The following is a 22,867-nucleotide window of genomic DNA, read 5'->3' as shown; positions in this document are numbered from 1 at the left end:
AAATCCAACGGTAGTTGATAAAAAGCTATGGCAAATTGCTGCTTACCTCTATACAATTACAGGAGATTTTAATATACAAACGAATAAAGTATTTAATAATAATAAAAAACAAGAGGAATCAGCAATCTGCCCAGCCAAAAAAGGGAAAGTCTGGGGAATTTTATGCATTTGCGGTCCCTTGCAGTGCTTGGTCGCTGACTATCGGACCGGAACGGCACCGTTTTGATGCCTAGGTTCCAGTAAATGAGGTTTTGAATTTCCATGAAGTTGCCAGCACACGGCCACAACACCCTAGAGCGCCTGGCATGCAGCCAGGCATAATGCAGGTGAAATGGACCCCTGGAGACACAGACATCAAAGGCAATGAGGAATCAGATAAAGAAGCCAAGATAGGCTGTCATGCTCCCCCGGAGGCCCCACTCCCACCCGCCTCAATTGCAGCCGCCAAGCAGGCAGCCCAGAGGGTACACTGGCAATGATTTCCACAATTCTGGACAGAAAAGCCCCCAAGCGTTATAAGGACTCTGACATAGGCACGAAGAAACGGCCACCAGAGATAGACACTAGTGAATCCGCCCTATAGCTATAAGCTAGACATCATGTCAGGAGAAACTTTTAGCCCTATTATTAGAGTTTCTGGAATTTTGGGACTGAAGGTAATGCAGTCTTACATATTTAAACTTAACTTTGATCCATGATCCACAGCCCTGTAGGCAGTGGAAACATGTTACTTTCCTATCAACAACCATACGTAATGGCGTACACTCTTATGGTATATGAAATCTTTCCTTTTCTATTCCCCTAGTATTGATGATTTCTATTGGGCGCACAATAAATGACTAATACAAAAAACAGCTGAATGCAAAAGGAAGACAGTAAGTGGATACCGTAGAAATGGTCTTGAGGTTACAGCTACCTATGTAGGTAGACTACAGCGCCGTCAAAGTGGTCCAAGCCTCACCATTGAACCAATTGTAACCCACCAGTGCTAAAAACCACCATCATCCACCCAGTCGTTTTTCAACAATTTAGCCCAGGTTGTATCAATTTCCTCGCAAAGTGTCTTTCAATCAACGGCAGCAAGAGCCCACACCAAACAACCATCACAACCACCCAGCCAATTCCAAATGCGTAGCCATGGGTCCGTTCGAACCGCGGCGCCTCTGAGGTGGGGAACATGTACTGCTGAGAGACAGTTTCAACGGCACTGAGATAAAATGTCAGCATCAACACGATTCCGACCTAATGGGTGTAAGAGGCACACAGCTTACTATCCGATTGAGATCATGAGTGAGGTCGTCAGAGCACGGAGCTGCCTGTCTCCACCGCAGCTGGAGTTCAGCCAGGAACTGATCAACGGTGAAATGGCGCCGTAGGCACTGCATAGATAATACATCCCAGCCATGAGGGCAGTATTGGTCGACCATATGTAGAATACAATGTAAGAAACGAGCTGCATTACCCCCAAACCTGCAATAATCGGTGCTCGCACTTGTAGAAAGTCTGCCAGTGTGGAGCTGAGTAAAAGCCACGCCAGCTCCTGTGTTCGGTGTCAGTATTCAAATGGCCCCGGACGAGCCAAAACTGAACTTACAACGCAACCGATGACAGTGGGGAGGCTGTTGATCTTCTCAATAGAGTACCGAGGCTGACCATCTATCTTCAGAGACTTCAGATACAAGGTCATCCACCGTTGGAGGTTGACTCCGCATGTACACTCCATGAAGCTGATATCCGGTCAGTCACTTCAACCCGGGATGAAAAGCAAGGACCACAGTGAAAGAGACTCACGCCCATGCTAGGCAAAAGCTATAGAACTGCCACGAAGTAAGGATTCGCTTTACTGTGGTCCAGTTCCACTCCAACTTGGATGTATTGCGATTCTCCTCGGCAATTCGTTTGATCGACATTTGTCGTTCCCTCTCCGTCATCCACCAGGGGCGCTCTCCATTCGGCTCATCTAGAACCATTCCCGATATTAGCATTTGACGGGGCGAACTCGCAGGAACGAGTCAGTTCCTTACCTGGACAACACAAGAACCCGAAGATTGCGATCGGAATACCGATGATGAAGTCGAATATGAAGACCCAGCGCCAAGAGGCAAGGCCGACTTTTCCGTTCATATCTTGGTGCCTGGAGCCAAATGAGTATACGTCCTACAAATGGGCCCAAGTCACTTACAGGCCAGCCTGGATATAGCCTGAGAACATCCCGCCGCCAATGGAAGCAAACCAGTAAAGTGCTGATCGTCGACTGATCTCTGACGTGCGGTACCAGCTTCCAATCTGATAGCTTGATTAATTACCCATGGAAAAATGAGACAGCACGAGTGCGTGAAGCATACCATGTAAAATGCGGCTGGCATGGCCCCGGATTCAAATAAACCGGCAAAAAACCTGTTTGGTGGTATGGAATTCAGTGACAGGGGTTTGAGTAAGATGCTGGACATAAGGCTTACCTTAGAATATAGAGAGTCTTTGCATCCTGTACCTTGTACATAAATAAGACGAAGAAAGACCATACTAGTGTGCTGACTGGCAGCAGGTATCGCGGTCTGACGACTGTAATTGCCATTGTGATAAAGGGCCCCCCTACGATGATGCCGATGTTGAAATAGGTAGTGAACCAATTGAGTTCATTTCCCTCTGCGGAAAATAAGATGTTTTAGCCGTGGCCTGGCGGCTTTGGGAAGCTGGCTGACTTACGAAGGTTTAGGTCCTCTTTCATTCCCGAAACGTACGCGTTGTTCACATTCGTTTGGTCCTAATGCGAGGGTTAACTACATGTCACGTTTCGAGTTCGCGATCGATTTGAACTTCCAATCAAGTCAGGGTTTCAGCCGACGGCGGTGTACATACCAGGTACTTGATGAAGAAAGTCTACTCATGGTAGGCTGTATCAGCAAATGAATACCAAGCCAGCAATAGCATGCGGCTCAAAGCATGGGAAAAATACAAGACAAGAGTAGAGTAAGATAAAAAAGTCGAGTTTGAAGATAAGCCATTTCTCCTCCTTTGTGGTACCTGGCTCGTGCCAGTGCCACCAGCGTCGTCCGGATGTGGTTGTTTTGCTAGGCAAAGGGCCGGGTTGAACAACCACATCCGTTGTGGATGAGGGTTGATTTTTGTCCAACATTCTTTGTAATTGGAAATTGTTGTGCTTGCATCAGACCAACTGGTTGCACCCCTTGCTTAATACTTGTAGACGGCGAGCCAGAGTCACTAGCCATGAGAACCTTGGAGGCTACTACTGCACGCTAGCTGTCATGAGACGAGGATTATATTGCTCGAGTGGCAATTCTGAATCATTCATCGGACTTGCCGAATACCGAAATATTTGTCTAAGCGTATATACAGGGAGGTCATCTTAATTTGCCGCCGTATTCAAGCATTGGAGATGATAGTGCGAATGAGATTAGTGGAGAAGTCCGCGACATATGATGGTGTGTGGGTCTCCAGGCATCGGCAAAATGGGCGAGTCCAGCCCTGGAACACTAGTTGACATTTTCGTCTGTTACTGTGGTCAATCATATACCTAGGTGAGGGCTAGTCCATGGGCATAATAAATTACACGTGTAAATGGTAACCTGGACGGTCTGCCCTAACGGACTTGTTATCAATTTGAGAAAACGGAAAATTATAGAAATATATCCTCCAGGAACAAATTTTCACTATATGGGGACCTTGGAAGTAGACAGCCTTCCTTTTATCTAAGTACTCTCTTATAGGCGTTCTGCGCGGATGCTAGACGAGCTAAGTGGAATCTTTTAATCGATATAAATCCTTTTCTTCCTACGCGCGCATTCCACTTTGTACTCCAGATACGATCAAACCAGCCTGAAAAATTACATTTCATGATGGAACGACCGCCATCTGCTTACAGCCTGCCTCAATCTATACGCTCGAAGATTCCGTCTGCGTCTCATGTCGCTCCACAAGAGGAAGGAACGAGGATACTTGTGACTTTTGAGTCAGGGGAAAAATCAAACCCGCAGAACTTTCACCCTGCATATAAAATATGGCTTACCACCCAGATGAGCCTCTTGGCTTTGGCTGGTGCTTTGGGCTCATCAATTTTGTCCTCAGCCAGTGCGGAAATTGCCGAATATACAGGGGTAAAATCAGAGGTCACCTCTCTCACTGTAGCCCTGTTTGTTCTAGGTATGTTTTACTCCTGATTTCCGTCGCCCCCAAAACCCTCACATCTCCATCTATCATATTTCTTAACTTCGACCAAATGAGAAACGTGGCTGATCTGATAATTATCATTAGGTTGGGCATTCGGTCCCTTACTCTGGGCACCTATCAGTGAGGTCTATGGTCGTCGAATCGGGATGCTTCCCCCATTTTTGGTGATGGGCTGCTTCACCATCGGTACTGGGTTTAGCAGGAATGCTTCTAGTATTCTATTAACACGATTCATTGGGGGAATCTTTGCATCGGCACCGATCAGTAATGTTCCTGCTGCGTTGGGCGACATGTGGTCTCCAGAGGTTCGAGGTATCGCAATGGCATTCGTCTCCATCTGCATCTCAGGCGGTCCAACCCTAGGCCCAATCATTGGTGCGGCGGTAGTTAGTCGCCCAGGTATGGACTGGCGCTGTATGTTCCGCACGTCTCGTGTTGCCTTCCTGATCACGGAGGCTATGGTATCGGCTCGTTCTAACAAGCATAGGGACGGCATACATCGAGGCTATCATTGTAATTTCGCTTTGCCTATTGTCTTTCTTCTGTCTCCCCGAGACCTTTGCGCCAGTTCTTCTCAAGCACAAAGCGGAGGAGCTGCGCAAGAGCACGGGGGATCAGCGATATTGGCATCCACATGAAAAGGAGAAGATTAATGCGGGCAATTTGATGACGAAATATTTTGGCCGTCCATTAAGGTAAGTCTAATGGGCCGCCTATTGAAAAGCTCTATATACTTTCCTATTTCTGCCGAATATTTAACAAATAATAACAGGATGCTTGTGACGGAGCCTCTAGTGACTTGTATGGCATTCTACGCTTCTTTCACTTACAGCTTGATCTACTTAACTCTTGAGATATTTCCGATAGTCTTTCGAGAGGAACGACAATGGTCTCTAATGTCTTCCTCCTTGACGTTTCTAGGAATTCTCATAGGTGTTATCCTCGCCGCCCCAATGAATTTCCTTTTCCAACCTTATTACAAAAGGGCCGTCAAGAGAAATCAGGGAAAGGCCGCTGCCGAAGCTCGCCTGCCGCCACTTGTATGTGGTGGTGTCCTTCTCACGACTGGCTTATTTTGGTTTGCGTGGACGGCAGCTTCTAAGTACCCATGGCCTCTGCCAGTGGTCGCAGCAGGTAAGATCCGCTTTGTCTCTCTACCACCCCGTCTCCTCTCTGTGTCTTTACCCTGGATCCAACTGTATTCTGGCCATAAACTAAATACAATTTATAGGATTTATTGGGGCTGGCTTCACTTTAGTCTTCCAACAATGTTTGAACTTTCTCGTCGACACATACGGACCTTACGCGGCAAGCGCTGTCTCTGCGAACACTATCCTCCGGTCTGTGCTCGCTTGCGCTCTACCTGTTGCGGCAGCACCGATGGCTCATACCTTGGGAATTGGTCCAGCAATAAGCCTTCTCGGTGGGGTTTCCTGCCTAGCACTTCCAGTTCCATTGTTGTTCATGAAATATGCGCCGATTCTTCGACGGAAGTCGAATTTTGCTGTGGATGATAGCGATTAGCACTAGTACTATCGAGGCAAGGAATCACCATGGAAAGAAATACTTCATTGCAATGGAAGCTCTAGAGACTTGTAACGCAGAGTGCAAGGCCTAGGCATTTGTATGATCGAACGACCGTTTCGGCTACGAATCGATATCGGATCGCTAACGTAGATTCCTGTAGACAGAGAATGTTTATGTAGCGTAATGAACGAATCGCTTGATTCTCTATCTATGAGCTTCATTGTTTATTTGTACCTGCACGTCTCTATGGTGTACCTATAGCGAGTCTTCTTATCCAGAACTGTCGATGCTTTGCTACCGATGTGTGCCTGATCTGTCAAGCTGATTGTAACTAATTACCAAGTCTCTCCCCTTCGGAGACGCATGATGAGTCTTTGAGACAGCAGATCAGAGGATGATTATGATAATTCATCAGATCTTCTGATAAGTATATAACCACCTGTTGACTGCTTGGCAATTAGTTACTGACAGCCTCAGTGTATTAGAGTGCTAATGTCCAAAATTGGGCGATTCATAAGAAAGGCAAAGCAATCAAAGCCGGCTTAAATAAGTCATGCTCTAAAATTCGACCTCATTATTTTGATATACTGTAAAATCATACAAATGCTGTTGAGCATGTGACAGTCTCGTTCAATAAGAATCTATTGGTAGACCATCTGGTGAAATCCTAACATGAGGAGAGAAAGGAAAGAAGCAGACCTGCTGGCAACGAGCTATCTAATGCGTGTGAGGGGTTTAAGCGAGGCTCGGTGAATGTCCTATGCCAAACGAGTCAAAATAATCAAATATTGTAGAAGGTGTCTATGCTCTGTGACAGGCACTTTGTCCAGCCGCATTCAGATGCCAAGTGCCGCCGGACCATGGCAGAAGTTAACTGAAAGATTTTAATTTAGGGAGAATGGCTGCTCTTACTACATCAACTTGGCTTTTCCTCTAATGAATTAAACCTCCTCTGAGCACAGGATGATTGAATATTGCCAGGATTTTGTACTTGTAGCTTCTATTAATTTAATAAAGGAAAAGTAAGAGCTATGACTACTGGTAGCCGTGCCGACGGAACCTTTAAAGACAAACGCACCTTCGTTTATGCACCCGCTGAGGAGATCACTTGCATTGAACCGCCACTCTGACTGTAAGAAAAAACAATGTGGTACCTCCCCTAGTAGGCTCAGTGTATCCCCTAGACGAGAAACCAATGCTAACCGATGCATACAATAGCAACTGCAATGACCGCGGCGCTAATAAGCTATCATATGTCCCTGGGCAAGAATGGTGCACAGGTGCGAGCCCAAGTAAAAAAAGGATGCATACAAGCGTAAGAGATTTACAAAACCTGCAGAGGCTATTTATAACGGCATGGGAAAGCACTAGTAGTCGGACTTGTCAATATATTTGGTATTGAGTGGAGTATCAAGTTTTTGCTACTGTATTTATGCGCTGCAGGCCAGTGTATAGCTATTACATTTGTGTAATTGCCGGTTGTTATTCTGCAGTACCCAGATAAATTCGCAATATTAGATTTGTTGGATAGGATCGATTCTGAGGATTTTAATTAATAAACCTTTGTGGAAAGCAAGGAAGTTGGCCGTTTATACAAATAAGCATTCAGCCTAAAGAAGCAAGATTCAGACGTCTTCAGTGACATATCTTAACGAAACTAAATCAAGGTCCGGAACTCACTTACCCCTCATCCCGGTCTGGTGATAAGGCATGGAGATACGAAGAGCGGGGAAGCTTCAAACACGGGCCTTATCTTGAATGCACTTTCGACTACATCCCCACACTTTATTTAATACTACCTTGCTTATTTCTATTCGAAGGGCGGACTTCATGATGCTCGGAACAAAGCGCAAGCATGATGAGACGCGTGAAATTCGAACACGGGCTTCCCTTGCGTACGTTGGGCCTGACTGAGAACATGGATCATCATGACTGATAAGAACAGCTGTGACACATGTCGCCGACAAAAAGAGAAATGTGAAGGTGGCCAACCTTGCTGGCGATGCGAGAGATTGGGTCGTCCTTGTCATTTCCAGCAACCACCGAATCGACCATCGTTCGATGAAAGGATAGTACGAAAGGAGAGTAAGACTAACAATGTCCCTAAGGACGATGGCCGACGGGTCGCAAAATTGGAATATATCGTGCGACACTTTCTCGGGGATGTACCTCTGGATGAAAAAAACATCGCCCGAATTATTGACCAGATGGAAGTGCCGTCGAAGGATGATCCAGAGCAGGATGAAATAACAGAGGAATCGTTTGATGTCCGTTTTGTGTCAAAGAATACAGCTCGTACGTCGCTCTATCGCAATCGGAGGACATCAAACTGACTGCAGCAGACTATTCCGGGGAGTTTTCACACTGGAACTTTTCCCAGAAACTCCATAACAAAATGAACTGTCAAATTGATAGACTCAACAAAAATACTTCATCCAGGGGGACAGGTTTGATCAAAGATTATTGGAGGCCGACACAGCTCCAGTCGCACTCGAATATCATATCCGACGCGGTCGATCAGTTGCCACCAAGACCAGTGGCTGAATTCCTCGTCAGTATATTCTTCGAATATGTGCAGCTCAATTGCTTCTACACGGAAGAAAGTTGGATCAAAGAGAAGCTCGACGTCTGCTATAATCCCCGTGCAGAATATGTGGCCACTGATATATCCTGGGTCTGTGCCGTCTTCAGTGTGTTGGCCATTGGCATTCAGGTTGCCCATATGGAGGAGAACAAGAAGGAGGAACATTCAGATGCAGTATCTGAGTCTGCGACTGCCTGTGAAGATTCAGTTGGGCTTGCATTCTACCGTATTGCATCCGGAATGGTGCCAGATGTTATAGCCATCGCTTCACATGAGAGTGTACAGGCCTGTCTGCTTCTCGCCACGTACACTTTACCGATATCTACCGGTGGTCTGGCATATACATATCTGGGTCTGGCTATAAAAATGTCAGTCCTCAATGGTATGCATCGTCAGTATGTGGGAAGGGAGTGCGATGACAGAACAATTGAATTGCGAAATCGTCTTTTCTGGACAGCCCATAGCCTGGAACGGTATGATACTTATACTCCAGCTCAGCGATGGAGAAAGCTAACACTATTCAGAAATATAAGCATCATGCATGGACGCCCTGGAAGTATCGCCAGTTCGGATATCAGCGTGCAACTGCCACACTTATCGCCTTCATTCGAATCGCCCAACTTTGCAAACATGATGGCGTATATTCAATTGACATCGTGGTTGGCCAGAGTGGCCGAGACACTGTATGTAGACTCAAACTAAATAACTTCTTGTATTGACTATCTACTGCAGGTCACAACTTAGAAAATGCCCCAGACGACTTGTTTCTGACTATTTGGCACGAACGATACGACTCCGAACGACTATCCGACAATGGTGGGACTCTCTGCCAGAAGACATCGAATGTCGAGATATGAATCCACAAGGACCTCTCTTCCGACACAACTCCCATCTAAAGCTGTGCTATCTTCTTATATTTATCTACATGGGTCGTCCTTTTATATTCTATCATAATGAACACAAAAGGGATAGTACTGTCCAAGAATCAACAATAGACTCGAGTGGTGGAAATCAAACATCACGCTCAACATTGACCGAAGACTGCGTGCAGAGTGCCCTGGTGATCATCGATGCATTACAATCGCTATTGGACAACACTGGACTGTGCCGTGCTTCATACACGGAGTTCAGCTCATGTCGAGCAGCCCTTCTTGTGATTCTCGCCGAAAGTCTCAACCGTCCAAGATCCAAGAACCTCCGAGATGCTCTCACCCGTGGCATGAAGCTAATTCGGAAGATGAGTGGAGGGTGCTCGACTGAGTCTGAAATCTCACTGATTGAGTCTCTCGAAGCAGCGGTTTGTCAGTTATCTTTGTGGCAAGAGGGGAATGATGAATCCAGCTCTGGGACTGAACAGGGACCTAAGTCAGCATATGCTCAGTTCAAGAGTTGGACTCAAGCAATGAAAGGAGCAGACTCTACTGGGAGTGCTGTGGAATTGTCTTCTTTTAGTCCTCGATCACTCATGACGCCTGGATCAGAAGGTCTCTACAATACAGAGATGGGCAATATGCTTGACCTTCCCCATCTCGAGTGGACAGAGAATGGCATACCTGGATTTGATGGAAATTTATTTTCATTTCCAGATGATTGACAGGGAGGACAAAGCTCATTCATTGATTGTATTCTAGCCAAACACCATGTATTGTGCACGCTGTACCCATGTTCGCCTCTCGCTCTGTTCTCGTTCTTTCCGCTGCTCTTTTGTCATGGCATCGAATCGATCCTGTTCGTCAAATGCCAGAGCCTGATCAAAGCCCATGTCCATCGGTTTTACTATCTTTGTTTTGAAATAGAACTGTTCACGTCAGATATTTGTCATTTAATAAATGGGCGTAAAAATTACCTTGTATACAAAGTAGTCGAAGAAGAACAACGGCGCTGCGAGATAGGACGAGAAGAAGCTCTTGACTGATCCCTTTTCCCCAAATGGCCAGCAGGAAAGATAGAATTCGCAGCCAAAGACAAACAGTACAATTAGTAAGGAGAGATACTGTGCCCACGGGGTGAGCAATCCTTTGAATGGCAGCGTGCGGAGATCAACTCCCTGCGCTCGAAGACCATTGCGGAACCTGAGATGGGCGATATAGATAGATCCCCATTGGAACAGAGTGGCAATAGCAACCTGCTACTCTTAGCATTGAAATAAAAACTTGGGGGCATAAAGTTACCAGTGAAGAGAACCATCCATAAACAACAGTTCCAGTCCCATTGGTATTGAGATAGCATAAACCACCTCCAATCCCAAGGCTGATGGTCAACGCCACGTATGGCCGGCCATAAGAGTCCTTTCTCCCGAAGAAAGGATGTATTAAATTCATATCTGCCAAAGCAGTCAGACTGCGACTGGCCACATACGCACTGGTGATGCCACAGCTGATGACGCTCAGGAAAATGAAACCGTTGATGACATCGGCCAGACCACCGACATTTGCCCGCTTAATAGCGATCACGAAGGGACTTCCCATTGTTCCACTTGCATTGACAAGATCGTCGTCATCGGACGGTACACACATGCCCACCAGCCAGACATTGACGACGAAAAAGGTGAACATGCGCCAGAAAACAGGGCGGACGGTCTTCTTGAGTGTTCGACGGGGTTCGGCAACTTCGCCTGCGATGACGGCAATATGCTCGCCTTGTTTGTCAGTAAATGGGCAATGAAGTTGTTACGGTCGACATACCACCACCGAAGCTGAAGGCCGCCTGGACGAATGCTTTGGCGATTCCTTTGATGCCATTGTTAATCGCGCCAGGGGATTTCCAATAACGGAATTCAATCGGTCCTCCCGTGGCTGCAATGCCTCCAGACGTCATGATGAACATGAAGAAGATCATGAGAACGACGGCGAGGCACTTGATGAATGACATCCAATATTCGATCATACCGTAAACACGGACATGAAAGACATTTGCAAAGACAATCACTGCCAGGAAGATCGTGATATACGCTGCAAGGGGGACGGCATTTGTCTCTGGCCAGAACTTGAGGACGGACACTGCTGCTGTGATCTCGGCAGGAATGATCATAACCCACTAATATCGTGTCAGTATGCTAATGATATATCATGGCTGATCTTACAGCAAACCAGAAATTGACGCCAATCGCAAAGCCAAATGCTGGATCGACGTATTCGGCACATTGGCGGATGAAGCCACCATGGATCGGTTTGTATACCGTCATTTCGCCGATCGATGAGTATTGAGCATAGACAATCATTCTAGATGGTGTTAGAAGCAGTATGGGCAAGCAACGGCTAACCTACGCTGTGATTGTGTATGTGACGGCAACACCAGCAGGACCGGCTACAGGAATCAGCATCGTTATATACACTTGACGACCTCACATACCGTATCTCAGTGCCTCTCCAGTTCCAACCCAGAGACCCGTTCCAATGCCCGCTCCAAAGGTCATCATCATGATCTGTCGCCGCGTCAAGGAACGATGGTAGCCCGCATCAACGGCCGGGGCGATGAGGTGAGTGCTGCCATGGGCTGTTGTATCTGTCGTGGCAGCGCGTTCGATATCTCTGCTGCCATCGTCGGTTTCTTTGACGATCGCATCTGGTTTTGAAACGTCTTTTGGTAGACAGTTGGTCATGGTGTTTGTAGAGAATGTGTTGCCACACTGCCGCTGGAAGTCGATTTGTAAAATTTTATACCATACCCAACATTGTTATCGTCCTATCGTACCCTCGTAATTGTTGTATAGATAGTCTATCAGCCATGTTATCATCCGGTGGGAATCGACCGGCATCCCGCCGGGATCTTGATAAGCCTCGGCAACCAATAGAAGACTTACTCCAACTGTTTATTATATCTTTCTTTCTTCTCTTGCATCTACTTTCTTCTCTGTTGCTCTAAATAATCCAAATCACATCAGGAATGTCTTCCAAAAACGTTGTCTTCGATGTCGTCGGGACTCTTGTCTCGTACGACCGTGTCTTTGCGGGCATCGACACCCGGTTGGGCTCTCGTCTGACTGCAGAGGGCATCAAGCCATGGCTATTGGGATACACCTGGATCGAATGTGCTGAGCGTGAGTATACATATCTCAGCATGTCCGGCAAATATGTCCCATTCGCAGACGTCTTCCGCGCCCTCTTCTACCGCATGCTCTGGATGGCTGGCATTCAGGAACCGCGTGCCTTTGCAACATCGGATGACCTCGAGTACATCATGGAGGAATACAAGAAACTGGAGATGCGACCAGGCGCAAAGGAGTGTATACAGAAGCTGCGCGACGCCGGCTTCACCGTGTGGGGCTTCACGGCCGGGGATCTGGTGCGCGTGGGGGGATATTTCGCACATGCTGGCATCGAGCTGGCCGCAGAGAATCTGCTGTCGTGCGACTCGCAGGGACTGGGAAAGCCAGATCCAGCAGCGTATAAGCCTCTCTTGGATAGGTTGATCGCGGAGAATGATGGAAAGAAGCCGTGGTTTGCCGCAGCCCACATGTGGGATGTGTCGGCGGCTAGAAGAGCGGGGTAAGTCATCTGCGTTATATGAAGCTATTGCCAGCTAATCCTATACAGATTCAAAGGGGCCTATTGTACGATATGGGAGAAAGAGCCATTGCATGAGTTGTTTGGAGATATGGATGCGATCGATGATACATTGCCAGGCATGGCAGACAAGATCATCGCAGCGCAGTCGGCTGAGTAGATTGGAATGTTCATATTGTTGATGAGATTGCAATAGAAACGTATATTTTAAGTATACGTAAAAGAGTAATTGTTCGTACCAGTGTAGAGATAACAAATCGCCGTAAGATAATCGAGAGGGGGTACCTACTCTCCAACTCCTGTCTGATAAGATAATGAAGCATGCATTCCAACGATATCTTAGTATCTCCGGTGTAATATTGGCGTTATCAGTTCCCGGTGGAACATTCCGGCGGATATATATATCCATCAGCCGGTGGGGTAGACACTGCCAAATGTTGTCGAGTTTGATACCCCGAACAATTATGTACGTTCATATATACACGCATCCCCAGCAGTTTATGGTATATCAATAAATGAAGATAAACATGGCCAAACATACACCCGTCCCCAATGGAACAACTTCATTCTGGCGAGATTCACCTCTTCCGTTCGACAATCACCAATCCACCGAACATCTGCCAGAAACATGCGACATTGTTGTTATTGGAGCTGGATACGCCGGGGCATCGATTGTCCATCACATTCTCAACCAGACGGATGCTGCGTCAAAGCCATCAATTGTCATATTAGAAGCCCGACAGGCTTGTTCTGGCGCGACCGGTCGGAATGGTGAGTTTGGTTTGGCATGCAAGGGATATATGTCTAATCAAATGATCAAATTCAGGAGGGCATATGAAGCCAGACTCGTATAATGGAATCTCTCGTCTTGCTGCAGAATATGGCGTTGATGCTGCAGCTGAAGTTGCTGCATTTGAGAACAAACACGTTCACTTTCTCAAGGACTTTGTGGATAAAGAAGGGATTGACTGCGATTATGTTGTCACCAAGGCCCTTGACGTCCATCTGAGTGAAACTCATTGCAACAAAGTCAAGGACGGGCGTGACCGATTGGTAGCCAGTGGATGCCGTCCGACCAGAGACGTCGGCTATATTGACACGAACGAGGCAGAAGAGGTAGGCCTATCTATCTATAGGTATATTATGCTAACTGTGGACAGAAATCAGGAGTGAAAGGCGCAGTCGGCTGTTTCACCTACGATGCTGGTCATCTCTGGCCCTACAAGTTCGTCCTGCATCTCTTGAACAAAGCCGTCACTCACGGCGTCAATCTCCAGACCAACACGCCTGTATCCCAGATATCTGCCAGTGCTGCATCCAGTCCATGTCGCTGGACAGTCGAAACGCCCCGGGGACCCCTGACTACAAAGGATGTGATCTTCGCAACAAACGCCTATACCTCTGCTCTGGCACATCAGTATAAGAACAAGATTATTCCCGTCAGAGGCACATGCAGCCGGATTGTTGTTCCCAAAGAGGCTTCCGTTCCTCGCCTAACAAATACATATACATTGCGCTGGAATAGCTGGGACTATGACTATTTGATCCCTCGAGATGACGGCAGCATTGTCGTTGGTGGTGCTCGTTCAGCATTCATCCACGATCTAGACAACTGGTACAATGTCAGCGATGACAGTCGGGTATTGCAGCCGGCTGCTCGATATTTCGATGGTTACATGCAAAGAAATTTTAAAGGATGGGAGAACAGCAATGCATATACAGACAGAGTGTGGACTGGCAGTAAGCAGGCCCGATTATTCTCAGATCAGGACCTGACGGGGATTGAACAGTTATGGGATATTCATCCGACGGACTCCCACACATTGGCAAAGTCCCTGGTCGCGAGGGACAGTATATTATCGCGGGATTTACAGGCCACGGGATGCCGGAGATCTTCCTGGCAGCAGAAGGAGTGGCAAAGATGGTTGTTAAAGGGGTCGAATTTGAAAGGACGGGATTGCCACGACTCTTCGAATCGACGCAGTCGCGGTTGGATGATTCTCGCAATTCCATACTGGATAATGTGCCAATGGTTGTTCTAGAGCCACGGTTGTAGCTGCTATCTAGTGGTACTTAATTACCATACACATAGTTTACTCTTTACCGTGTCGGCAGTTGGGACTATGAGATGCTGATGCCGGACAATTACGCCATAACTAGCACAATCACAACACCACGATATTAACACCAACAGGGATTAATGCACGTATTCTAAAAGAGGGGTCTGGCGTTCGGAAATTTACCGATAGTTGTTTAAATACTGCAGGGGAAATGAATTCGTTGACAGTCATTCTCGTACAGCAACTTCATGTAGAAATGACTTTATCCCACGATGCCAGCAAGAACCCTGTTCAAGCCAGTGTTGACAATGACAACATCTCCCAGAAAGCCCAAGATGGACCATGGATTCGACTTCTTACATATCTCAGATGGTACCCAAAAGACATGGACCATCTGGAAAAACGACTGATATTGAAGCTCGACATTTGTATTCTTACCTTTGGCTGCCTGTCGTTCTTCACCAAATATCTGGATCAACAGGCCATCACCAATGCCTATGTATCGTACGTTAATCTACTCCTCTCACTGTCTATGTACTGATGGAATGTGGCAGAGGCATGAAAGAAGACTTGAATATGTCTGGAAATGAAATCAACTATATAACGACTGCATTTTGGGCTGCATACTGCGTCTCCATGATCCCAGCCTGCTATCTTTTGACCAGGACCAGAATCAATATTGTCCTTCCCCTACTCGAAGCTGGATGGGGACTGTTCACGTTTGGCTGTGCTTGGGCGCAGAATCTCCACACCATCTATGCGATGCGTGTGTTCATCGGCATTTGCGAGTCATGCTCCTTTACTGGAGTGATCTATGTGATCGGATCCTGGTACAAACCACAGGAGATTGGTCGCCGTGTGTCTTTATTCTTCATTGCCTCCCCATTAGGGACAATGTTTGCTGGCTATCTCCAAGCAGCGGCATACACGAATCTGGATAATTCGCATGGATTGGCAGGCTGGAGGTATGTTCCTTCCGGTGCCTTTTCTGTATACCTTGAGCTGATATGGCGCAGATGGCTATTCATAATATGCACAATCATCACCATTCCTATATGCATATTGTATGTTATCCCATCCTGTCTATATATCCATCGCTAACCACAGCAGAGGATATATCGCTTTCCTCGATGTCCCTCACAGAGAGAAACCTCGTTTCCTGACGCAAGAAGAATACACACTCGCCAATGATCGTCTCAAAGGTCTAACAGCCCCCAGTCAGCTCAAGGTTTCCCGTGATATCTTTAGACGCGTTCTGGGACGGTGGCATTGGTATGTCTTCGTTGTCCAGTGGATCCTCGTCGACCAGAACTTTCTCGCCTCTTCGTCTCCATTCAGCCTGTATCTCAAGGCAAAGCCGGACATTTATTCTGTATCCAGAATCAACACATTACCGACAATTGCGACAGCCGTCTCTATTGTTGCAGCTCTGTTTGCGGGAGTTGCAGTTGACAAGAAGATCGGCTTTTGGATTCCTTGTACCATCACCTCGATTTTGGTGCTCGTGGGTCTTGTTTTGCTGGTTGTCTGGGATGTCGGCGAAGCTGGTCGATTGGCAGGTTTCATCCTGACTGGGGCAGAGGGTGGTAAGTCGTAACGTCTCGGCATTTCCAGTACTATACTGACTCTCCAGCTATGAGCCCTCTCACCATGAGTTGGGCGACATTGACGATGGCTGATGATGCTGAAGAGAGGGCGATTGTGACAGCCAGCATGAATGCCATCGGTCAAGCTATGTCCGCATGGACACAGCTGCTGCAGTACCCGGCAGTCGAGGCGCCCAATTTCCGAAAGGGGTTTATTTCTAATCTGGCAACGACACTCGCACAGTTGATGGTGGTGGCACTTCTTACGCTGCTTTCCCGATGGGATCAGAAGGGAAAAATGAGCTAAGACAAGTCAGGTTGCAACAGCCGATGAAGCTGCTAAGATGGGTTATACCCTATAAATTTAAAGTTATTCCTTGCTTGAGTGATATTAAAGTCAACAGTAGTATTTTCTTCGATTTCCACGAGATCATGTGATTTGTCATTTCGATTTGAAAGTGGATATGATCTGCCACGTGACTCGATGACTCCTTCCTGTATCCTGAACAGGGCCAAGATTCATTTAAGATATTTCCATAATACGATCTCGAGCAATGACTGTTTGTCTTGGATGCTCTTCTGTTCTATCTAATGATGACATTTGGCCAATCGTGGAATGTCCATTCGATATTAGTGGCGATTTCCGGATGACACCCGATCATGTGACAGGATTATCCTCACAAATTCCATTTCCACCAACATGTCTATATTCCATAGCTCTTTGTCAGTTCATAAAATCTATCGCCGGATCTTGATATACAATGTCCGAGCAATCCGAGGCACCTCGAGACCGTCCTCACAATTCCTACCCCTATGATACCGGGCTGGTCCGGGAACTGCTGAAGCGGAAGCGCAAAGTCCGGGGCATCAAATCCTGCTTTCCATGCCGGCACCGGAAGGTCAAGTGCGATGGAGAATCACCATGTGAAAGCTGTGTCAGGAGGGGACATGAGGAGCTGTGTCGTTTTCCAGGGGAGGGAGGAGATCTGTAAGTTGGTATTTGGGTAATCGTGAATAGCAACACTGATAGAAAAATAGACCAGTAGAAATAGAGAGTGCACCAGCAAAGCGGATAGCCAAGGGACATACTTCTAATGAAGATCTGATAAACCGCCTGACAGCCATTGAGTCGCAAATATCCTCTCTCAAGGCAGATTTGCTCAAATCAACAGTCTCTTCTCCGTCAGCCCAGGCTGCAACGGAACCAGAGGAAACAAGTAGAACACGTCGCTCTGGAAGTCACTATGTCGAAGATGCTACTGGAGCGACTATCTATCTGGGTAGCCACTCAGATTCGCCCCTCGTCTTGGGATGCCGGCGACAAGCATCATTGCCATTATCATCGGCTTCTCCAGATATGATGCTGCACAATGTCATGATGGACCAGGTAGTTCCACGGGCCTATCCCTTTACGAGTCTCTGGGGTCCAGATGTAGATATCGCGGAGGTTTGTAAAACGCTGCCTGGTGATGAGGATGTCATTCGGTACTTACAAAAACTATCGCCATGGAAAGGATTAAGGCTAATAGGTGGTAGGTACTGGCAGATCTATCAATCGACTACACACCCCTTCTACCCAGCTCTCGTGACCATCGACCAATTCAACATGTCACTATTTGACTTCCTCGATCGACGTGCCGAAGGACAAAATGATGCCCACCCTTCCTGGCTAGCACTCTTGTTTGCTGTGCTGGCATGCGGAGTGCAGTTCTCAGATGATGCTGTTCAAGAGCGAGACCTACGCTCGAAGGTGTTTGGTATGTCTTTCCCTGATACAGTTGATGCATAGAATGCATACTGACCAAAGGACGTCCAGTCTGTTCTTCTTTCCAGTGTCTGCGCATGTCCAACTTTTTCAACCAGGCAGATTTGGATGAAGTCCAAACCATGGCGTTGATTGGAAATTATTCCAGGAACAATCTGGACACAAACAGTTCATGGATTTTGATGGGTTAGCCCATCCTGTGTGCCTTTTCTATACCGACTACTGATGAAATTAGGTACCACGATGCGCCTGGCACAGAGTATCGGACTGCATGAAGCTGAAGATCCAGTGCAAAAGCAACTATGGTATATCCGTACCATTCGATAGAGATGTAATGGCTGACGGCAGCAGGTGGACACTCATCTGGCAAGATACTTCTCTCTCGTTTTCATACGATCGACCGACAAATTCCACACCAAAAGTGACCATTCCATGCATCGCGTCAAATAATGAGGGTTGCTCTTTTGCAGAGTCCGTCTTTACCATCTGTCAGATCATCCTCGATCGACGGGATAATCCCAATACTACCACTACCCAAGTATATAAAGAGAAGATGGAAAGCGTCCTCATCAACGCGTCTCCTTTTCTGCAAGACAAGAAATACTGCACGAGTCTGCAGAACCACCTCGAACGACTAGCACTGGGCATTAATCTCGGCTATGCTATCTGTAAAATCGGACTTCCATCTGAAATGTCAGAAACAGTAGATGAGAGCATCATCCAGCACGCCAAAAACGCCCTGCAGTGCTTCATCGATCTGCATCGCTATTCAGCCCGGGTTTGTCGATCCTGGGCATTTGTGCATAACACAGTCAGCTGTGCGATTGCATTGATGAATCTGAATATCTCAACAGCCACAGACCTGGTGAACAGATTGATTGGAGTTCTAGAGAAGGAGCAGAAAGAATCCGAGTGGTGCGACGGAGATATGAATAAGAGGCATTTTGGGCCGTATTCAAGGGCCTTGAACGCGTTGAGATGTGTACATGATAGGAATCAGTAGATGGGATGGCCATAACCAATACAAGAACAGTTAAATAGCCATTGGTCTATATCGTAGTCTATATCGTAGTCTATATCGTAGTCTATATCGTAGTCTATATCGTAGTCCATATCGTACAGTCTATATCGTAGTCCATATCGTACAGTCTATATCATACGGCTGAATCTGACTCAGGTTCTCTTCTTTGCCCTCACGTACAAATTCAACGGCCGGATAAGCTGGAACTCGGGGTCATACTCAATCGCCTCCACGCCGTCTCTGACAAACTCATACCGAGCGACCAGCTCTGCCAACAGGATCTTCACCTCCAGCAGGGCAAAGTTGAACCCAATACATCCTCGAGGCCCCGTGGCAAACGGCACATATGCACACCTGTGGCGGTCTTTTACCTCGGGCGTATTCCACCGGTCAGGATCAAATCGAAATGGATCCCGCCAGATCTTCGGATTGGTATGGATGGCGTACAGAGCAGGAATAAGGACGCTGTCTGGAGGAATACGATATCCCCCTGGTAAGATTACGTCTGTTTTGGTTGTGCGGCCTGGCTGGAAGGAGGCGTTGTGTAGACGCTGTGTCTCCTTGACGACGCTGTCAAGATAGGGAAGGCTGTGGGCGAGATCTGGTGTCCAAATAGTTGTATTGCTGATTCCACACTCCTTCAGTTCTTGGTACAGGCGATCCTGGACACCCTCGTAGGTGACCAAGCAGTAGATCAGCCAGGACATCAGCGCAGAGGTTGTCGTGAAACCAGCGCCGGCGACGATGAGCATGTTGGCGAGGATCAGTGGCTGCGGAAAGTGCTCGCCCTGCTCATCAACACCATGGAGGAGATAGTCCACCACGCAGGAGGCCTCCAATGCCGCGGTGTGCATGGGCATATCTTTCCCGATCCCTTGGCTGGCCACCTCGTCAATGGCATCCTGCAACAGACTGTATATTGTCCGCTGGACCTGCTTGAGTCGAGCTGGATCTCCAAATGGTAGATACTGATACCATTCTCCTCGGGCCGTGACCTTTTTGTTCAACGACAGCAGGTTGGCGATGTTGGTGACGATGGGATGAAGCGGACTGTCGACGGCGTCAAAGTGGCCAAAGTCTTTGCCAAACGAGAACTTGCCGATGGTCTGCGAGGCCAACTTAATCATGTACTGATACACATTCCAGCTCTCGTCGCGGGTATCCAGCTCGTCAAATACGGGCAACGCCTGTCGCGCACACGCCTGCATCAGTCCGGTATAATGCCGGACAGCCTTGGGTCCCATGGCCGGCGGCAGGAACTTGTGTGCCAACCGCCAGTTCTCCGTCTCTGTGTCTCCGATGAAGATGGCGGTGTTGTCTTTGACGCCGTAGAGAGGATGGTTCGCGTTGATCTTCTTTGTCATGTACGCACTTTCTGAGAAGGCGACGGCAGCGACTTCGGGGCAGTCAGTGAGATACGTGGTTTTGCCCATATTGGTGGTTTTTATTACGGGGCCATATTTGCGAAAGAGACGATAATGGTTGCCCAGATGGTCAGGGAAGATCTCGTAGAAGCTGCCGACAACAGGGAGTCCGGGAGGGCCTTGGGGAGACTGGACTGCATTGCCGTCGATACGAAGGCCGACAGAAGATGCAGTCAGGATGGAGGGAACGGATGCGAGTTCGCCGTCGATGTGGAATGAGATGCCTTGATTGATGAGATGTTAGAATAATTGAAAGGAATGAATAGGAGGTGGTGGAAATACCCAGCGGTTGGACGATGTGGAAAACGGCGCCAACTGCCCGTTGGAGATCCTCCAAGGTCCAGTTGGGATCGACTGGAAGTGTCTGGATAGAGCTTTCGTCTCCAATAAGATAGAATTCCATTTTGTCTGATTCTGCTCTTTGCTTCTTCTTCTTCTTCTTCTTCTTCTTCTTCTTCTCTTCTTCTCTGTATTTATATTGCATGGTCCTGTCGATACGGCAGTATCCGATGTCATGTCCGATCGACTCCGACGCTCGGGCGAAGTTCGTACGAGCTGAAAATGCATCCACACTGCCTCGGCTGGAGATGAATGAAATAAATAAATAATGACTGTCTGTCCTGTTGATCGTCCATTGTCTGTCTGGACATCGCTTCATATTGCATCATGTACACCCTCGCCCAAGTCAGCCAGCACAAACAGGCAGACGATGCCTGGATTGTCATACACAACAAAGGTAGATATCTATCTCGACACTTCCTCTCTACTGTCACTAACAATGCAGTGTACAACGTCACCAACTACCTTGACGACCATCCGGGAGGCAGCGACATTATCCTCCAAGTGGCCGGAACCGATGCCACCCAGGCCTATGAAGACTTCGGTCATACGGACGAAGCAAAAGAGGAGTTGGCGTCTTTCTGTGTGGGAGATTTGCCTGAAAACGTATAATCCTCTGGTCTCTCCATTTATCCATGTTGACCTCTCTCAGGAGTCCAAATCTGTCAATGTCTATCGTCCCTCGTTCAAAAAAGTCTCGCAGAACGCCGCCGTCAACGTCCGTCCGTCCTCATTGCTCCGAAAGACAGTCAAACTCGGCCTGACCGGTCTGGGTGGCACTCTGGTCTATCGACTCTATCCCCATATTCATTCCTCTATCTCGATGAACAACCTCAATATTAATTCCACGTTCTGGTCAGGCTTTACCGTCGCCAGTGCCGCCCAAATCTCCCTCACCGTCGGTGTGGCCATGTGGATTTCTACCAAACTCGACGTCCAGCAGGAGTTCACCCACTATACTTCCCATCGCCCCTGCAGCTCATCTCGTCTAATGCCATTACCAAAGGGGGCAGTCGAAAAGAAACAGCCAGATATCCTGAATCCTGCCAGGTGGAAACCGTTCGTGTTGACCGCCAAACAGTCTCTCTCCTCGAACGTCTACAAACTCGTCTTTGGCCTCCCTCGCCCAGACGATCTCTTGAACCTCCCCATCGGACAACATATTTCCCTTCGAGCCAAAGTCAACGGCAAAGATGTCATGAGATCATACACTCCAGTCTCGAATCACACGGACCCGGGGCGAGTTGAGCTCCTGGTCAAGGTCTATCCGAATGGTCTTTTGACGAGATACCTCGAGGATATGACCGTAGGACAGAGCATTGATGTTCGTGGCCCTAAAGGCGCCATGCGCTATTCTCGACAATACGCAGGATTCATCGGGATGGTTGCAGGAGGAACAGGAATCACGCCCATGTATCAACTCATCCGCGCCATCTGTGAGGATGAAGAGGATACAACAAGAGTGTCGCTCCTGTACGCCAACAATACAGAAGGAGATATTCTGCTACGGAAGGAGCTGGATGGTTTTGCCAGACAGTTTGCCAACAAATTCCAGGTCAAGTATGTTTTGTCAACCCCGGAAAAAGTGGATTGGGATGGATATAGGGGGTACGTGAATGGGGAAATGATCGGCAAGCATTTGAAAGAGGTGGGAAGGGCGGACAGAAAGATGATGCTGTGTGGGCCACCGCCGATGGTGAATGCGATGAAGAAACTGTTAGATGGTGAGGATATTTTTGTATTCTGATTTCATTTACCAGTGCATAGCGATAGAGATAGATAAAATAGATTTGTGCTTTACAAAAACTGAGTGCACTACCGTGATTATGCCTGTCTTCTTCAATTGAACTTATGAAGCTATCAACACT

At 47.5% G+C, this 22,867-nt stretch overlaps 9 protein-coding genes across 9 annotated transcripts; 6 read left to right on the top strand and 3 right to left on the bottom strand.

The window, feature by feature from the left end:
• Positions 1-783: 783 nt before the first annotated feature.
• ASPWEDRAFT_58239 (uncharacterized protein) lies at positions 784-3,136 on the bottom strand (the record flags this gene model as incomplete). The annotated part of the gene is made up of 11 exons (XM_040838371.1): positions 784-1,207; positions 1,272-1,540; positions 1,595-1,727; positions 1,792-1,960; positions 2,025-2,134; positions 2,183-2,286; positions 2,346-2,397; positions 2,460-2,646; positions 2,707-2,764; positions 2,860-2,880; positions 2,957-3,136. The coding sequence occupies 11 exons, from the start codon at positions 3,134-3,136 to the stop codon at positions 1,021-1,023; spliced, it is 1,470 nt and encodes a 489-aa protein (XP_040689964.1). The 3' UTR covers positions 784-1,020.
• Positions 3,137-3,857: 721 nt separating this feature from the next.
• ASPWEDRAFT_151586 (MFS transporter) lies at positions 3,858-5,740 on the top strand (the record flags this gene model as incomplete). Its single annotated transcript, XM_040829609.1, has 5 exons — positions 3,858-4,161; positions 4,273-4,602; positions 4,676-4,883; positions 4,961-5,322; positions 5,420-5,740. The coding sequence occupies 5 exons, from the start codon at positions 3,858-3,860 to the stop codon at positions 5,710-5,712; spliced, it is 1,497 nt and encodes a 498-aa protein (XP_040689963.1). The 3' UTR covers positions 5,713-5,740.
• A 1,735-nt stretch (positions 5,741-7,475) lies between these two features.
• On the top strand, positions 7,476-10,162 carry ASPWEDRAFT_181332 (uncharacterized protein). The gene is made up of 6 exons (XM_040831871.1): positions 7,476-7,610; positions 7,661-8,010; positions 8,058-8,772; positions 8,824-8,982; positions 9,032-10,099; positions 10,148-10,162. The coding sequence occupies exons 1-5, from the start codon at positions 7,546-7,548 to the stop codon at positions 9,891-9,893; spliced, it is 2,151 nt and encodes a 716-aa protein (XP_040689962.1). The 5' UTR covers positions 7,476-7,545; the 3' UTR covers positions 9,894-10,099; positions 10,148-10,162.
• ASPWEDRAFT_109179 (uncharacterized protein) lies at positions 9,927-11,900 on the bottom strand (the record flags this gene model as incomplete). Its single annotated transcript, XM_040828063.1, has 7 exons — positions 9,927-10,097; positions 10,146-10,424; positions 10,471-10,937; positions 10,984-11,335; positions 11,382-11,520; positions 11,566-11,605; positions 11,651-11,900. 7 exons carry the CDS (start codon positions 11,898-11,900, stop codon positions 9,927-9,929), a joined length of 1,698 nt encoding a protein of 565 aa, XP_040689961.1.
• An 80-nt stretch (positions 11,901-11,980) lies between these two features.
• On the top strand, positions 11,981-15,091 carry ASPWEDRAFT_58235 (uncharacterized protein). Its single transcript, XM_040838369.1, has 8 exons — positions 11,981-12,016; positions 12,102-12,786; positions 12,835-12,960; positions 13,001-13,004; positions 13,326-13,575; positions 13,631-13,920; positions 13,965-14,544; positions 14,595-15,091. Exons 2-8 carry the CDS (start codon positions 12,185-12,187, stop codon positions 14,858-14,860), a joined length of 2,118 nt encoding a protein of 705 aa, XP_040689960.1. The 5' UTR covers positions 11,981-12,016; positions 12,102-12,184; the 3' UTR covers positions 14,861-15,091.
• Positions 15,092-15,120: 29 nt separating this feature from the next.
• On the top strand, positions 15,121-16,817 carry ASPWEDRAFT_151570 (uncharacterized protein; the record flags this gene model as incomplete). The annotated part of the gene is made up of 5 exons (XM_040829608.1): positions 15,121-15,368; positions 15,419-15,829; positions 15,881-15,928; positions 15,975-16,450; positions 16,498-16,817. 5 exons carry the CDS (start codon positions 15,121-15,123, stop codon positions 16,755-16,757), a joined length of 1,443 nt encoding a protein of 480 aa, XP_040689959.1. The 3' UTR covers positions 16,758-16,817.
• Positions 16,818-17,129: 312 nt separating this feature from the next.
• On the top strand, positions 17,130-19,253 carry ASPWEDRAFT_37859 (Zn(II)2Cys6 transcription factor). The gene is made up of 6 exons (XM_040834771.1): positions 17,130-17,438; positions 17,489-17,935; positions 17,987-18,207; positions 18,267-18,401; positions 18,451-18,520; positions 18,567-19,253. The coding sequence occupies exons 1-6, from the start codon at positions 17,212-17,214 to the stop codon at positions 19,216-19,218; spliced, it is 1,752 nt and encodes a 583-aa protein (XP_040689958.1). The 5' UTR covers positions 17,130-17,211; the 3' UTR covers positions 19,219-19,253.
• Positions 19,254-19,257: 4 nt separating this feature from the next.
• ASPWEDRAFT_66733 (cytochrome P450) lies at positions 19,258-21,063 on the bottom strand (the record flags this gene model as incomplete). The annotated part of the gene is made up of 2 exons (XM_040838861.1): positions 19,258-20,884; positions 20,943-21,063. 2 exons carry the CDS (start codon positions 21,061-21,063, stop codon positions 19,389-19,391), a joined length of 1,617 nt encoding a protein of 538 aa, XP_040689957.1. The 3' UTR covers positions 19,258-19,388.
• A 744-nt stretch (positions 21,064-21,807) lies between these two features.
• ASPWEDRAFT_37856 (cytochrome b5 reductase family protein) lies at positions 21,808-22,795 on the top strand. Its single transcript, XM_040834770.1, has one exon. The coding sequence runs from the start codon at positions 21,823-21,825 to the stop codon at positions 22,744-22,746; it is 924 nt and encodes a 307-aa protein (XP_040689956.1). The 5' UTR covers positions 21,808-21,822; the 3' UTR covers positions 22,747-22,795.
• The last annotated feature ends 72 nt before the right edge of the window (positions 22,796-22,867 follow it).

The sequence above is a fragment of the Aspergillus wentii genome (genome assembly GCF_001890725.1).
Source record: "Aspergillus wentii DTO 134E9 unplaced genomic scaffold ASPWEscaffold_3, whole genome shotgun sequence".
Lineage (NCBI taxonomy): Eukaryota > Fungi > Ascomycota > Eurotiomycetes > Eurotiales > Aspergillaceae > Aspergillus > Aspergillus wentii.
Note: the sequence above shows the minus strand (reverse complement) of the source record. Positions and strands in the feature narration are given on the sequence as shown.

What these genes read in the sequence shown, in the direction of transcription:
- ASPWEDRAFT_37859 (XM_040834771.1), top strand. Translation starts at nt 17,212, where the DNA reads ATGTCCGAGCAATCCGAGGCACCTCGAGACCGTCCTCACAATTCCTAC. An exon ending in GGTGATGAGGATGTCATTCG is followed by an intron (nt 17,936 to 17,986) that starts GTACTTACAAAA and finishes AATAGGTGGTAG; the next exon opens with GTACTGGCAGATCTATCAAT. An exon ending in CCTACGCTCGAAGGTGTTTG is followed by an intron (nt 18,208 to 18,266) that starts GTATGTCTTTCC and finishes AAGGACGTCCAG; the next exon opens with TCTGTTCTTCTTTCCAGTGT.
- ASPWEDRAFT_58235 (XM_040838369.1), top strand. Translation starts at nt 12,185, where the DNA reads ATGTCTTCCAAAAACGTTGTCTTCGATGTCGTCGGGACTCTTGTCTCG. An exon ending in ACACGAACGAGGCAGAAGAG is followed by an intron (nt 13,921 to 13,964) that starts GTAGGCCTATCT and finishes AACTGTGGACAG; the next exon opens with AAATCAGGAGTGAAAGGCGC. An exon ending in AGACAGAGTGTGGACTGGCA is followed by an intron (nt 14,545 to 14,594) that starts GTAAGCAGGCCC and finishes GGGATTGAACAG; the next exon opens with TTATGGGATATTCATCCGAC.
- ASPWEDRAFT_37856 (XM_040834770.1), top strand. Translation starts at nt 21,823, where the DNA reads ATGAACAACCTCAATATTAATTCCACGTTCTGGTCAGGCTTTACCGTC.
- ASPWEDRAFT_181332 (XM_040831871.1), top strand. Translation starts at nt 7,546, where the DNA reads ATGATGCTCGGAACAAAGCGCAAGCATGATGAGACGCGTGAAATTCGA. An exon ending in TGTGTCAAAGAATACAGCTC is followed by an intron (nt 8,011 to 8,057) that starts GTACGTCGCTCT and finishes TGACTGCAGCAG; the next exon opens with ACTATTCCGGGGAGTTTTCA. An exon ending in GCCAGAGTGGCCGAGACACT is followed by an intron (nt 8,983 to 9,031) that starts GTATGTAGACTC and finishes TATCTACTGCAG; the next exon opens with GTCACAACTTAGAAAATGCC.